The 14,771-nt window shown below is 41.8% G+C and overlaps 1 protein-coding gene across 9 annotated transcripts in view; it reads right to left on the bottom strand.

Annotated features, from left to right (window-relative positions):
- Nucleotides 1-14,771, bottom strand: part of large2 (LARGE xylosyl- and glucuronyltransferase 2) — a 161,682-nt gene that overhangs the window by 12,104 nt on the left and 134,807 nt on the right. For all 9 annotated transcript variants that reach the window (XR_009822165.1, XM_062029639.1, XM_062029689.1 and 6 more), the window contains 4 exons: nucleotides 11,712-11,867; nucleotides 6,617-6,774; nucleotides 4,721-4,999; nucleotides 4,314-4,460 (listed from right to left, as the gene is read on the bottom strand). Coding sequence is in view for 8 of the 9 variants with exons in the window: in XM_062029639.1 (XP_061885623.1) it covers nucleotides 4,314-4,460; nucleotides 4,721-4,999; nucleotides 6,617-6,774; nucleotides 11,712-11,867 (740 nt within the window). In the remaining variant the exon portion in view is untranslated. The remainder of the gene's footprint in view (nucleotides 1-4,313; nucleotides 4,461-4,720; nucleotides 5,000-6,616; nucleotides 6,775-11,711; nucleotides 11,868-14,771) is intronic.

The raw sequence follows: 14,771 nt of genomic DNA, 5'->3' as shown, positions 1-14,771 counted from the left end.
AACACGTACCGTACCTACGTGCGCGTCACGTACGTAACTTTTTAAAAATATATAAGCTTTATGAACCTTGGATTAGGTGAACGGTCTTTTGGGCTGAGTGATTGTGTGTGTTGATCATGTGTTTGAATTGTATTGGCGTGTTCTATGGAGCTAGGAGCTAGCAGAGGAGCTAGCATAACACATACCGTACCTACGTGCGCGTCACGTACGTAACTTTTTAAAAATATATAAGCTTTATGAACCTTGGGTTAGGTGAACGGTCTTTTGGGCTGAGTGATTGTGTGTGTTGATCAGGTGTTTGAATTGTATTGGCGTGTTCTATGGAGCTAGGAGCTAGCAGAGGAGCTAGGAGCTAGCATAACAAACACGCAGGTGTTATTATGCAGGATTAATTTGTGGCATATTAAATATAAGCCTGGTTGTGTTGTGGCTAATAGAGTATATATATGTCTTGTGTTTATTTACTGTTGTAGTCATTCCCAGCTGAATATCAGGTACCGTGAGTATGCAGCCTTGGCTGCTAAACATTCGATAACTTGACCGTATGTGCGCGTCACGTACGTAACTTTTTAAAAATATATAAGCTTTATGAACCTTGGGTTAAGGAAACGGTCTTTTGGGCTGAGTGATGGTGTGTGTTGATCAGGTGTTTGAATTGTATTGGCGTGTTCTATGGAGCTAGGAGCTAGCAGAGGAGCTAGGAGCTAGCATAACAAACACGCAGGTGTTTTTATGCAGGATTAATTTGTGGCATATTAAATATAAGCCTGGTTGTGTTGTGGCTAATAGAGTATATATATGTCTTGTGTTTATTTACTGTTGTAGTCATTCCCAGCTGAATATCAGGTCACCCCCGGCTCTTACAGCATCTTCCCTATCTGAATAGCTTCAACTCCCCACTAGTCCTTCACTTGCACTTTACTCATCCACAAATCTTTCATCCTCGCTCAAATTAATGGGGAAATTGTCGCTTTCTCGGTCCGAATCTCTCTCACTTCATGCGGCCATCATTGTAAACAATAGGGAACTTTGCGTATATGTTCAACTGACTACGTCACGCTACTTCCGGTAGGGGCAAGCCTTTTTTTTATCAGATACCAAAAGTTGCAATCTTTATCGTCGTTGTTCTATACTAAATCCTTTCAGCAAAAATATGGCAATATCGCGAAATGATCAAGTATGACACATAGAATAGATCTGCTATCCCCGTTTAAATAAAAAAAATTCATTTCAGTAGGCCTTTAAAGATACCTTTGAATAATGTCATTCATCAGGTCATTGTATTCTCAGGGCATTGAATTAATCGCAGCTGGACTTTTCCGATTGTCTTAGCAGATGTTTTCTCATTCGTGCAAACTTCATCAGTTCATGCTCACAGACTTAGATAGGACACACCTGGTCGGATGCAAAGTATTTGGGGGCATGACCCAACAAGAATGGTTTCACTCTATTGTGGTGCAAAATAACAGCTGTTAAGATGCAAAGAAGAGAGATCTCTTCCAACACAGCAACAGTCATAAGGGTGGAGTCATCCTTTTTAGTAACCCATTCAATTCTATCAGGTTAAGGGCGCACCTAAAATCAAATGTGCCTATGTCCTGTTATAGACATTAAATTATAAAATTTCTGCTTTTGTCTCTTCTTAGCACCCTGTCAATTTGAACCACAACAAAGCAAAACCTTTCTTGTCAGATAATGCCTCCTGCTGTAGAAGATAAATACTTTGAATCCGGCCCCTCAGACGAGATTAATCCTATCTGTCTGTGAGCATGAACTGATGAAGGGTGAGATGTAAAAGGTTTTCTAAGACAATCTGTACAGTTCAGTTGCGATCGATTCAATGGCCTGAGAATTATTCAAGAAAACTAATTACAAATTGATTTGAAGCAGAAGTTTCTTTGGAATTCTGCCTATCAATCTCAATCCCTATGTAAAACAAGAACATATGTATTTCAAATGTTTAATATGCCGCAATTACGAGGTGGCTAACAATGAAGCTAATGGGAGTGCTCTATTGCGCCCATAAAGACCTAAAAAAATATATCCAAAAACCGCCAACAATACTCCATTTACATGTCGTGACCTGCATTTTAACCAAGTACTAGCGACATTGTTATTATAAGAGCTGACGCCTTGATCACAGAGGTAGCTATGTTATGCACCTATTGACATATTGAGCCGGTGAGCTGCTGCATCGCCACGAAATTGGTGAAAGATAATGCATCTCACTTGTATAGTAGAGGATCGTGGCTATAAACCGAGGAGTTGGTCAGCTTTGACATTCATTTTATACCAGAAAATAGTGAAAAAGACATGAAAATACAGTAGTTGGTGCCCACATCTCTGTTTATTTATTTTTTTGATTAATTCGTCATCTTAACGGGAAAATACAAACAACTTGTTTGTCATCATCCCAGTGAGATCAGACATTTTACAGTAAGTGATTGTTTTATTATGTTCGTAATTTGTATTTCTTATTTAGCAATTAGCAATGCATAATGCTTAGTGTTTCACTAGAGTGGGATCTGCTTATCACTCAGCTTCTAAAACTTGTAGCTCATCCTCCTTATATTCAGGTTAAAACATATGAGGTTCTGGATCAGCAATTGTCCCAAAGTAGAGGTTGCTGTCACAAAGTCTGCCATAATTATAAATAATTGTATTTTGTTAAAGTAAATAGCGAACGTTGTCATGCGTCTGTGAAATTAATGTTCTACCGTAATGCTTAAAAAGACCAAAATGTGTAAAATTAGATATTATAATGAATGTGCCTGTTACCAAATTACATACACACTTACAGCATGTATATAAAACAGAGGTTTTGGGGTGTTTTTTATTAGGCGGAATATATCAAATCCCCATTACCTCTATTTTTGGCTGACTTTTGCTAGTGTTTATTTATGAGTTAGAATGCATAAAAAAATAGAAAAAACATGTGTGCTTGTCTCAGGTATGGGTGTGAATGATGGACAAAGTTTAACAAAAACTGCAGCACCCCTTTAAAAAGGATTTCAATTGAATTAAAAAAAAAAAAGAAGACATGTTCTGTGCAATAAGTACAAGTACAAATATTAACATAATATTTTTAATGAAAAGAAATGGCAGTGATTAATAATATATTTGTTATACTAAATTAAACATTTTAAACATTATAATTGTTTTGAGTAAGTGTATTAAAGAGCTCATATTGTGATTTGTTTCTACATTAAAACACTTCCTTGTGTTTTAATAGCAAGGAATGGTGGTTTTTTTGGTTTCTCGTCAGGATACGCTGTTTTGTGGTCGGTCTTATTTATGTGCCTCCACTTCGACTATGTCTTCTCCCCATCAGCCATGTTGTAGTTTTTAGCGATTGCATATCGAGTCTACTGACAGATAAGTTCGAACTAGAATATATGATATTTTGTATCAAAAATTGCAAAAAGCGGAGAATGCATTTTTTGTATTCTGCTCCAGTCTGCTCCACAACACTAAGTTAGAGAAAAATACATTCATTTACTTCAGCGTCAGACTTCAAAGGCGAACCCATGCAAAGCTCTTCGGGTAAAACTTTATCATAAATGTAGATATCCGCTGACCAATTTTGAAAAACTTCAACATTTGGGCAAATTCCGAGGAGGAAGTATGAAGAAAGGCAAGATTGTTTTTTAAATATCTCCACTATGCCTATGGTTTGATGTCAAATTTTCAGGACATATGCAGATCTCAAATATACAAAAATAAGTACCAACAGGAAAGAAAAGTTGGTTTTGCATAATAGGTCCCCAATAAATATGCATGTTTCCCTATTTTTCTAGACTTAAATATAAATAAATAAGGATAGACAGGAATAAGCGGTAGAAAATGGATGGATGGATGGAGAAATATATTACTATTAGTTTGTATGACTTATCAGGTTGATCTATTCATCTCATGAGCCTCTCGGACAGGGGTGTCCAAAGGGCGCACAGGGGGCCATTTTCCATTTGCGGCCCACAACTTGTTTTCGTTCCAGAATTGTTTTAACATTTTGCAGCTGGACGACATGAATAAACAAAGCTCTAGATGAAATAATATAAGTAATCTTCATTAGAGAATTTGCATTAGCCCCCAAAAATTCCCATTCTTCCAATAGCTCCTCATTTTCCATCCAGCATTTCATTCAGCTTCTGTTCTTTTACCTTCACAAACAAATTCTACACTGTTCTCTACATGTGAACTCAAACATTGACCAGTCAAATCCAAAAACAGAGACACATTTCACTATTGATTATTTAAAACAGTATAAGTGTGATTAATTGGTGGAACAGAGATAATAGGGAATATAATTATACCTGAAGGTATAAAGTGTCCCCATGTCCAGCATGGAGAGCAGCTCGGCTTTGGATTTGGGGAAGGACAATCGATAATGCAACGTCTCAAAAGCTGGAACCACCAGAGCTTTCTTTGTACCAGCCATGTCCAACTGCACCACACTTTTTCTGCACAGAGGAAACAATACATGTGCCAACTACAAGCACCAACTGTAGGAGAGGGATTGTTGCCAAAGAGTACAAGAGTGTTAGGAGATTGGTAGCTGCAATCACAGCTGTGACAGAGCAACTGCTGAAAATGTGATGTACAGTAGTAGCTCAGTTTTCAGTTGTGAACGCGTTTTCATATGCATTGCAATGACCAAGCGATGTACAGAGCTTGGTCATTGTGCAGTTCTAAAAGAGGACTGAAGGGTAGCTGGTCTTACCTCAGGTACTCATAGAGACCGTACATTGGCAAGAAGTCCACATCTGTCAGGAAAACGTATGGTGTGTTGGCATTTTTAAGGGCCACATTCCTCAGCAGGTTGACGGGGTAGAACTGGCCCTCCTTGTAGACAATGTGGTAGCCCACGTTGTTGCGGTTCTTCAGTACTTCAGAGGCTTGTGCGTAGCGTAGGAACTGCTGAGCCTCTGCGTCAGACATGTAAAGCGCCAAGCTGATGGGACCTTCCCAGTGCTTACAAATGGCCTCCAGCATTTGCAGCCTTGAAGTGACAAATGTACAAAGTATGTTTTGTTAATGCAGATAACCACCACATTGACTACAATTGTCCTAGTTTTAACTCTTAAGCTCCTACCCTGCACAAGGTGCTGCTGGGTTGTATGTGTTGCTATCATAACTGTTCAATCAATTAACAAATGTCAAATGGACAAATGTAGAAATGTAAAAATTAAGCTGACGGTGGGGAGGCGGGGCCGGCAGACCGACAGCAAGGCGTGCCCCGCCGGGGCCGACTCCGAGATGGCGGCGAGGAGGCGTGGCCGGCAGTCACACCGGAGCCCACTCCAAGATGGTGGCGAGGAGGCGTGGACGCCGAGCGAGTAGCGAGGCGGGGCGCGCCGGGAGCGACGCCACAATCATTATAAGGTGCGTGGATCGCGCAGCTGGGCACAATTTAATTATCCTTTCGAACTGTATAAGAGGGCGGCAGCCGCGGACGTGAGGGAGAGAGACGGAGATAGGAGAAGGAGCCAGAGAGAGGCGGAGGCAGAGCAAAAGCGACTGAGAGCACACGGAAGACGACGCACGCAGCTGAAGAGCTGGAGCGGAGGAGCGAGCAGAGCGAAGCGGAGCTGAAAAGCGACCGACACCGACTTTTCTTATTGCAAAATAAAGAAGTCTACACCTGCTCACCAGAATGTCCTTCCTTGGTGGTCCTGCGAACCCGGACGACAGCTTGTGACTGTCACACTGACCATGAAAACATTTTTTCAAGAAACACCTGTGGATGCTTTGGAATAAGTTCTTAAGCACAGCTGCTGCGGTAAGAAGACACCAGACTCTCTCTTTTACCCACAAACCACGCCAAAAACTGTGTTGCTACCAAAATCTTTGTATGACAGTTTAATAGTCATAATGTTGTTTTTGTTGTATACTTGTGTTTGTACATGTACAGTATCTTTAACATCAACTATTATTATTATGCCATGATTTTAGCCGTCCAGCACACGTTCTATTCTGCCCCTGAGCTAAAATGACTTTGACACCCTTGATTAGATAGATGACTAACATCATGGGGTGGGCCAAAGAAAAGGCAAACTTCAATACCCAAGAAGTAGTTGTTATGGGGTTCATTTGTACATTCTCCGTTACATTAACATTGATATTATACATGTGGGCCCATAGATACAAATGTCATTAATTGGGGGTCTGTAGCTTAATGCATGTCATACTGGTGGTCATATAAATATACAGTATATGTAGCTATGATGTAGCAAGCTACCTTTGCCGTGTAGCTTGCTACAATTCTCTGGGGATCGTTTCCCCTTGTAGCAGAGCTACATTTAATCGAGAATAACATGTAGCTTAGCTTACTACATTTTAGCTTGCCCATCACTGATTCCAACTGAGTACCGCTGCGAAACAGATATTTTTTGGCGGCCCTCTATGGGGCGCTTGCGCCCAACAATGTGAAAGAAACACTGGTCAACGCCAAATGATTTTTTTGACATGAACCAATAAGTTGTATTCCAACTGTCTCCTTGCATGCACATGTTTATTCAATTGTACCCGCCAGTTATTCCTTAAATACTTCAGGGTTAACATTTTTCCCCCGACACCAAACTATGTAAGATTGAATGTGTTGCATTTCAGCAGGTACCTGTCCATAGAGAGTTGGGCCACGAGTGTGACATCGTTCTCAGTGAGCATATATTCGTACTGCAGGAAGTACAGGTGGACTCTATGAATTGTAATTCGCTCACGGCGGAAGTCATAACACTGATCATCCTCGTCGAGGTCCTCCAGAGCTTTCTGCAGCTGTAGAAAAAGACATAACAGACTCTCAGAATCAGTGAATTGCTAATAAAGTAAACTAAAGTAAAGTACCACTGATAGTCACACACACACTAGGTGTGGTGAAATTAACCTCTGCATTTGACCCATCCCCTTATTCCACCCCTTGGGAGGTGAGGGGAGCAGTGAGCAGCAGCGGTGGCCGCGCTCAGGAATCATTTTGGTGATTTAACCCCCAATTCCAACCCTTGATGCTGAGTGTCGAGCATGGAGGTAATGGGTCCCATTTTTATAGTCTTTGGTATGACTCGGCCGGGGTTTGAGCTCACGACCTACCACTCTAACCACAAGGCCACTTATAATGGGAAAAATAAGTATTTGATCCCCTGCACGTTTTGTATGTTTACAAAGATATGAACATAGTTTTATGGTAAATTATTTTTTTTTATGGTAAATTAAAGCGCCAGAAATTACACTGAATAAAGGTGATAAAGAAATTCAATAATGATTGATAAATCAGTATTAAGGCCCCTACCAACCAGCAGGCATTGGAACTCCATAGAGTGGTTATGTGTCCATGAAATATGTCTTCTGTCCCTTTTAAAAAGTTCTCCTTATATCAACTCATTATGGACCCTATACTCCCGTATGTGCTTACTGGGCCTCTCTAATGCTAACAACATGGGCACTTACTTTATAGTAATGGACTTAATACTGATGCCTCAAGGTAACACTCCCCTACCCCAAAAAAAAGACACAGTAATGATTGTAGGCTAAAGTTTCAGCACATTTTGGAACGTCCCAGCATTAGCTCCTAAATGTGGGTGGGCCTGATGTCACCTACAGAAAACTGGAAGCAATTTCATATTGCGCAGTATGCATTTTGTTAGCATTTTCATCTTGAATCACATTATTTTCATGCAGAATTTGAAATAATTAGAAAATATGGCTGCAAGATGCATCGTTGCAGGTTGTAGCAACAATTCATGATGTTTTCCTCAAGGTGCATGAGGAAATTGAACTTGAGGAAACACAGGTAGAAGAGCGAGGAAATCCAAAAATGGCAATGATTTTTTTGTTTTGTTTTTGCTTATCATTTTAACCATATCAGTTTTAAAGTAATCACTGACCAAGGCAACAAAAACATTCAATTACGTGTTCAAAATAGGGCCGTCAAACGATTAAAATATTTAATCGCCATTAATCGCATTTCGTTCATAGTTAACTCAAAATTAATTAATCGAAGATAGATAGATATTTTCATCATTAAAAGTGTACCATTGACAAACCATTTTAAAAGTTTTAACACCGTTACTGGACAATTACTTTTAATAAAAATATTTTTTAAGCAGCTCAAAACAAGATGGACATAAATACACTTTTAATGACAATTTTTATCTAAAAACTACAGTGCCTGGGTTCTTGCCAGATTGTGTATTTTGTTAGAACACAGAATTTGTTTTCTTACTGTAGGAGTACTTGCATTCAGAGGAGAGGAACTCCACTTCCCTGTTTACATACCAGTTTTGTGCATTAATAACACAACATGTGAATTGTTACGATCACGCTTTTATTTTCAAAAACGTTTGGTAATGTAATCTGTGAAATGTATACCTGAACAAATGCTCCTGATATCCTGTACACTACATGTTGTAAAAATGTATCATATTCATATTGCTGCATGACAATGTTTTAACCTTTTCTATTTGTTAATGTGTAACATTCAGCCTGCTAATCATTCTGTAATTGAGGACTATCAACCATGCCTCCGCCGTGGCTCCCTTTGGCTTTGAAACCGAATGTCAACAAATAATGGTTACCGGTACTTGATTTATTATATTTCATTTTATTTAGTTTATTTGATTTTAACAGTTGTTATTTTGGAGTTCTGGGATCTTGTCATGTGAAAATAAAACATATTTTAATATATTGTCGATAGAAATGTATGTCACGGCCCTTATGCGACATCTCTTGCTGCCATGCAATTGTATTGTTTTTAGCGGTCAACCCCTAGCAATGGACGGATCAAAAAAGAGAAACATTTTATTTATTGAAATGTTTATTAATTTGCTGTTTTTATTGATGACTAGGTAGTTGTTTTAAATGTTTAGTCAAATGAATATGCCGCAGTCATACAGTATGCCTTCAGAACATTGGAATGAGTTGATTTTTATTTTTTTATTCATTAATAAGGGAAGGAACAGTGTATTTTTTTCTAATGTTAAAAATAATTTGATGATTTGCTTCGTTATACCCAGAAATACATCAAATAAGTGTCCTATAGCACAAGTGTAAGGAAACTATAAGTGGTGTTATCGTCATTTTAGGAATGCAACAGAGTTCGTGGCTCTAGGTGGGTTTTATTTGGGGGGAAATGGGCTCCAATGGCTCTTTGTATGCTGAAAGTTGCCGACCCCTGGACTAGACGTATAAGATTTCATCGGATTTAGCGATTAGGAGTGACAGATTGTTTGGTAAACGTATAGCATGCTCTATATGTTATAGTTATTTGAATGACTCTTACCATAATATGTTACGTTAACATACCAGGCACGTTCTCAGTTGGTTATTTATGCGTCATATAACATACACTTATTCAGCCTGTTGTTCACTATTCTTTATTTATTTTAAATTGCCTTTCAAATGTCTATTCTTGGTGTTGGATTTTATCAAATAGATTTCCCCCAAAAATGCGACTTATACTCCAGTGCGACTTATATATGTTTTTTTCCTTCTTTATTATGCATTTTCGGCCAGCGAGACTTATACTCCGGAGCGACTTATACTCCGAAAAATATGGTAATTAGCACGGTGGAACAGGAGTTAATGCAGGGGTCGGCAACCTTTACCACTCAAAGAGCCATTTTGACCCGTTTCACAAATTAAAGCAAACAATGGGAGCCACAAAACTCTTTTGAAATTTAAAATGAAATAAAACTGCATACAAAGTTGTTTTTTTTGCCTTGTGCTATGTATAAACCAGGGGTCTCAGACACACGGCCCGCAAGTTTTATATGAATGGCGCTTGACAGCGTCATACTTGCCGACCCTCACGATTTTTCCGGGAGACTCCCGTATTTCAGGGCAACTATTCTCTCAAATGTCTGCTGATTTTCACCAAAACAACAATAATAAGGGCGTGCCGTGATGGCACAGCATTTAACGCTCTCTACAACCTGTACAAACAGCGTGCCTGCCCAGACACATATTGTATGCAGATTCTGCAGACACACATGTGTGACTTCAAGGCAAACTTAGTCAACAGCCATACAGATCACACGGAGGGTAGCGATATAAACAACTTTAACACTCTTACTAATATGCGCCACACCTCAACCGACGGACGCACGGGGGGTTGATGTGTGGGGGGGGCAGGGTTGGGGGGGGCGGGGTTTGGTGGTAGCGGGGGTGTATAATGTAGCCCGGAAGAGTTAGGGAAGCATGGGATTCTGGGTATTTGTTCTGTTGTGTTTAGGTTGTGTTACGGTGCGGATGTTCTCCCGAAATGTGTTTGTCATTCTTGTTTGGTGTGGGTTCACAGTGTGGCGCATATTAGTAAGAGTGTTAAAGTTGTTTATATCGCCACCCTCAGTGTGACTTGTATCGTTGTTGACCAAGTATGCCTTGCTGTCACTTACGTGTGCAAGCAGAGGCCGCATACAACATGTGACTGGGCCGGCACGCTGTTTTTACAGGTTGTAGAGGACGCTAATACAGGCAGTGCCATCACGGCACGCCCTCAATATCATTGTCCGGGTGAAAATCTGAGAATGTTTGCCCCAGGAGATTTCCGGGAGAGGCACTGAAATCCGCAAGCCTCCCGGGAGGGTCGGCAAGTATGCAGCTGAGCCGCATCAGAGTGGTCAAAGAGCCGCACGCGGCTCCGGAGCCGCGGGTTGCCGACCCCTGGGTTAGTGCATGTGCCTCACAATACGAAGGTCCTGAGTAGTCCTGAGTTCAATCCCGGGCTCTGGATCTTTCTGCGTGGAGTTTGCATGTTCTCCCCGTGACTGCGCGGGTTTCCCTCCGGGTACTCCGGCTTCCTCCCACCTCCAAAGACATGCACCTGGGGATAGGTTGATTGGCAACACTAAATTGGCCTAGTGTGTGAATGTGAGTGTGAATGTTGTCTGTCTATCTGTGTTGTATATGAGGTGGCGACTTTACCCCGCCTTCCGCCCGGATGCAGCTGAGTAGGCTCCAGCACCCCCCGCAACCCCAAAAGGGACAAGCGGTAGAAAATGGATGGATTGATGGATAGAATATCGTGCCAAAGTCCATTCATGTCAGCAAACCAACAAATCTAAATGTGAAACTAATACGTGATGTTAACTCATTACGTGCAAAATGAGATATGTCAAGCCTTTATTTATTATAATTACAGTTATTGAAGACCCCACATTTACTGACATTTTCAATTCAAGGCCATAATCATCAAAATTAAATCAAAAGAAGGCTTAAAATATTTTGAGTTGCATGTTATTAGTTAGTTTCACCTTGTAAATCTAAACAAAGCATTGTTACAGTATATTTTGAGTTTCATTCAGTATATTTTTGAGGGAAATGAAAAGATTCCTCAAAGCTTAAATTTTTTTACTAAATGTTATATTCTTGTGAAATGTACACATATGTTTTATTTTGTTAAATTCTACAAAGGAATTTATGATGTTTATTTTCTAAAGTTTTTTTTCCCTATGCAATATGTGCCTCTTAAGACCCTCACTGTTGGCCTTGGAAGGTTGTGTTACCTCGAAACAGAACAAAATTGATGGTATTTTTTGTTTTCTTTTTTTCAAATAAGAATCAATAACAGAACCGTTAAGGAACCGAATCGTTAAGCGAAAAGTGGAATCGGAACTGGAAATATCTTAACAATTTCCATCCTTACCAACTAAGCACCAGAAACATTTCGTATCATTTGCTAACAGTAGGCCATCTGTACTACTGTGAGTACTACTTACTTGTATGCTCTCAAGGCAGGCCTGACTCCAGCAGCCAAACAGCTCTCGTCGCAGCAAGTTTCCGTCATACTCCAGGAAGGTCAAGTAAAGGTTCCTAAAAAACTCCACATGCTTGTTCTTCACACGGAGCTTCTTTGGAGAATTCCAGTGGATTACCTGAAATAAATAATATATATACAGTCAAACCTGTGTTAGCGGCCACCTGTCTATGGTGGCCACTTGTCGACAGCTGTCCCCAAAATATATTCCCACCACCCCAGAGAAAAGTAATGTTATACACCTGTGCTCCTACAATTACAGTCTTATCTTGATTTGCACGCTATTCTTGATGTTTTTCAGTCCGGTTTTAAACCCTTTCATAGCACCGAATCTGCACTTTTAAGGGTCTTTAACGACCTTTTAATATCCACTGAATCTGCTGCATTCGACACAGTGGATCACACAACTCTCATCAGTCGCTTAGAACAATGTGTGGGTTTAAAAGGCACACCCTTGAAATGGTTCAGGTCATATCTGACAAACAGAACGTTTAACATCCAAATTGATGATTTGACTTTGGCCTATGCTCCCTAATCCTGTGGTGTCCCTCAGGGTTCAATCCTAGGACCAATCCTGTTTTCAGTGTACATCCTGCCCATTCAACACATTCGCCGGTAACATGGGACCATGTAGCAACCCCGGAAATGACGCGAGACCACGCAACTACAAGTTACGCGGAAAACATGGAGTGGATCAGACTGTGAAGCTTCCAGTCACTGGAGTGGATTCCACTGCTCACACCGTGAGGCTTCTACTTACCAGGCTGCAAAATAAACGTGGAGTGGATCTCAATCTACTTCGCCCTCTCCAGAGATTTACTCCCTCGCCATTACTCAAAATTGAACTTTTTAATGTTCAATCTCTCACTGACAAAACAGCACTCAGTCATGCTCACATCCTCGACAAGGGACTAAACCTAATGTGTCTCACTGAAACCTGGCACAAATCAGAGGACTTTATCAACCTAAACCATGCATGCCCTCCTGGCTATGAATACCTGGAGAAGGCCCACAGCACGGGGCGTGGTGTTGGCATAGTTATTCTCCACAAGGACCACCTGGAAATGTCCCCTGTCCTCCTGCCACCGTTGTCCACTTTCGAATGCTTTGCATTCAACTGTAAACCTCCCTTTTCCATGACCCTGCTCCTCATTTACCGACCACCCAAACAAAACACAACTTTCATCTCCGAAGTTTCTGACCTCCTCACCACCCTCTGCTCAATATCCACAAATGTCATAATTCTGGGAGACATAAACATTAATGTGGACAACCCATCCTGCCAATTTGCATCTGATTTCCTATAACTCCTGGACTCTCTGGACCTCACTCAACATGTGGATACCCCCACACACAGCAGGGGACACACTCTTGACCTGGTCATCAGACTACATTCCCATCAATAATCTGGTCGCCTACTCACTGGGCGTGTCTGACCACAAGGTCATTTCCATGGAGCTACCGTTCCCTACCTCTCATACCAAGCCCAAACGCCAAATCAATTTCCGTAATTTTAAAAACATAAACCCAGCCACTTTCACCTTCGACCTGGAACTCCTCTCTGCTGCAATCCCCCCATCCTTGAGCGATGCAGTCGACCACTACAACACCAATTTGAAAAACCTCCTCGACCTCCACGCCCCTGTTAAAACCCGTACAGTCACCTTCTCACACTCAGCCCCCTGGTTCACACCCGAGCTGAGGAAAATGAAGACGGCCGGGCGGGCTCTGGAGCGGCGGCGAAACTCCACTGGGCTAACTGTCCACAGACAGGCCTTTAGGGAACATCAAAAGGCCTATGCAAGATCTCTCGGGAGGCACAGTCACAATTTTACTCCAACATAATCAACAAAAACCCTGGCAACTCTAAAACACTCTTCTCCACCGTCAACCACTTTCTGCAACCACAAACCTCCAAACACCATAACACAACAGCTGATCAATGAAACACCTACCTTGAGTTCTTCAGAACTAAGGTAGACAACATCCGCTCCCTTCTTTCTGGCCCCGTCACTCAAATTGTCCCAACCATCGTCCCACTGCCTCTGATCCCTAACCCCCTCTCATCTTTCACCAGCATTACACAGCAAGAGATCGAGGACATTGTCAGAGGAATGAAGCCCTCTACCTGTGCCCACCACCACCACCCTAGTCAAAACCAACATCTGTACAATAAGCCCCCTGATCACCAACATCATCAACCTCTCCTTTCAGGCCGGCCACATTCCATCAGCTCTTAAGACCGCCATCCTCACCCCTCTTCTTAAAAAACCCTCCCTTGACCCAGACACCCTCTCCAACTACTGGCCCATCTCAAACCTACCATTCCTCTCTAAAATACTGGAGAAAGTAGTCTCCTCACAGCTTCAAACTCATCTCAAACTCAACAACATCAGCGAAAAATTTCAATCTGGTTTCCGTTCTGCCCATAGTACAGAAACCACCCTGGTCAGGGTCACTAACGACCTCCTGATGGCGGCGGACGCCGGCTCCCCCTCTCTGTTAATCCTACTGGACCTTACAGCCGCATTTGACACTGTCGACCACAACATCCTAATCAGTCGCCTTCAATCCACCATCGGTCTCAACAATACAGCACTACAGTGGTTCAAGTCCTACATCTCCGGTCGGTCAGAATATGTCTCTCTGGGAGGTTCACATTCGCGCACCCTGCCTGTCACCTACGGGGTACCCCAGGGATCTGTCCTCGGCCCCACCCTGTTCACCTTGTATCTGCTACCCCTTGGCCGTATCATCAGTAGGCATGGAATTTCCTTCCATTGCTATGCTGATGATACGCAGCTCTGCCTGCAAACAATGCAAACCTCACCCTCATCTCCAATGCCCCTCTCCATTCTCACCACCCGCCTGGAGGAGATAAAGGCATGGATGAGCATCAACTTCCTGCAGCTCAATAGCTCAAATACAGTGGTCATGAAAATAGGCACCCCACACCAGATCAACGCATGCCCCATAACCAGCATGCCCCATAACCAGCATCACCTTCTCTGGACAGGACCTG

Source organism: Entelurus aequoreus, linkage group LG02 (genome assembly GCF_033978785.1).
Source record: "Entelurus aequoreus isolate RoL-2023_Sb linkage group LG02, RoL_Eaeq_v1.1, whole genome shotgun sequence".
NCBI lineage: Eukaryota > Metazoa > Chordata > Actinopteri > Syngnathiformes > Syngnathidae > Entelurus > Entelurus aequoreus.
This window is presented reverse-complemented; position numbering and strand designations above follow the sequence as displayed.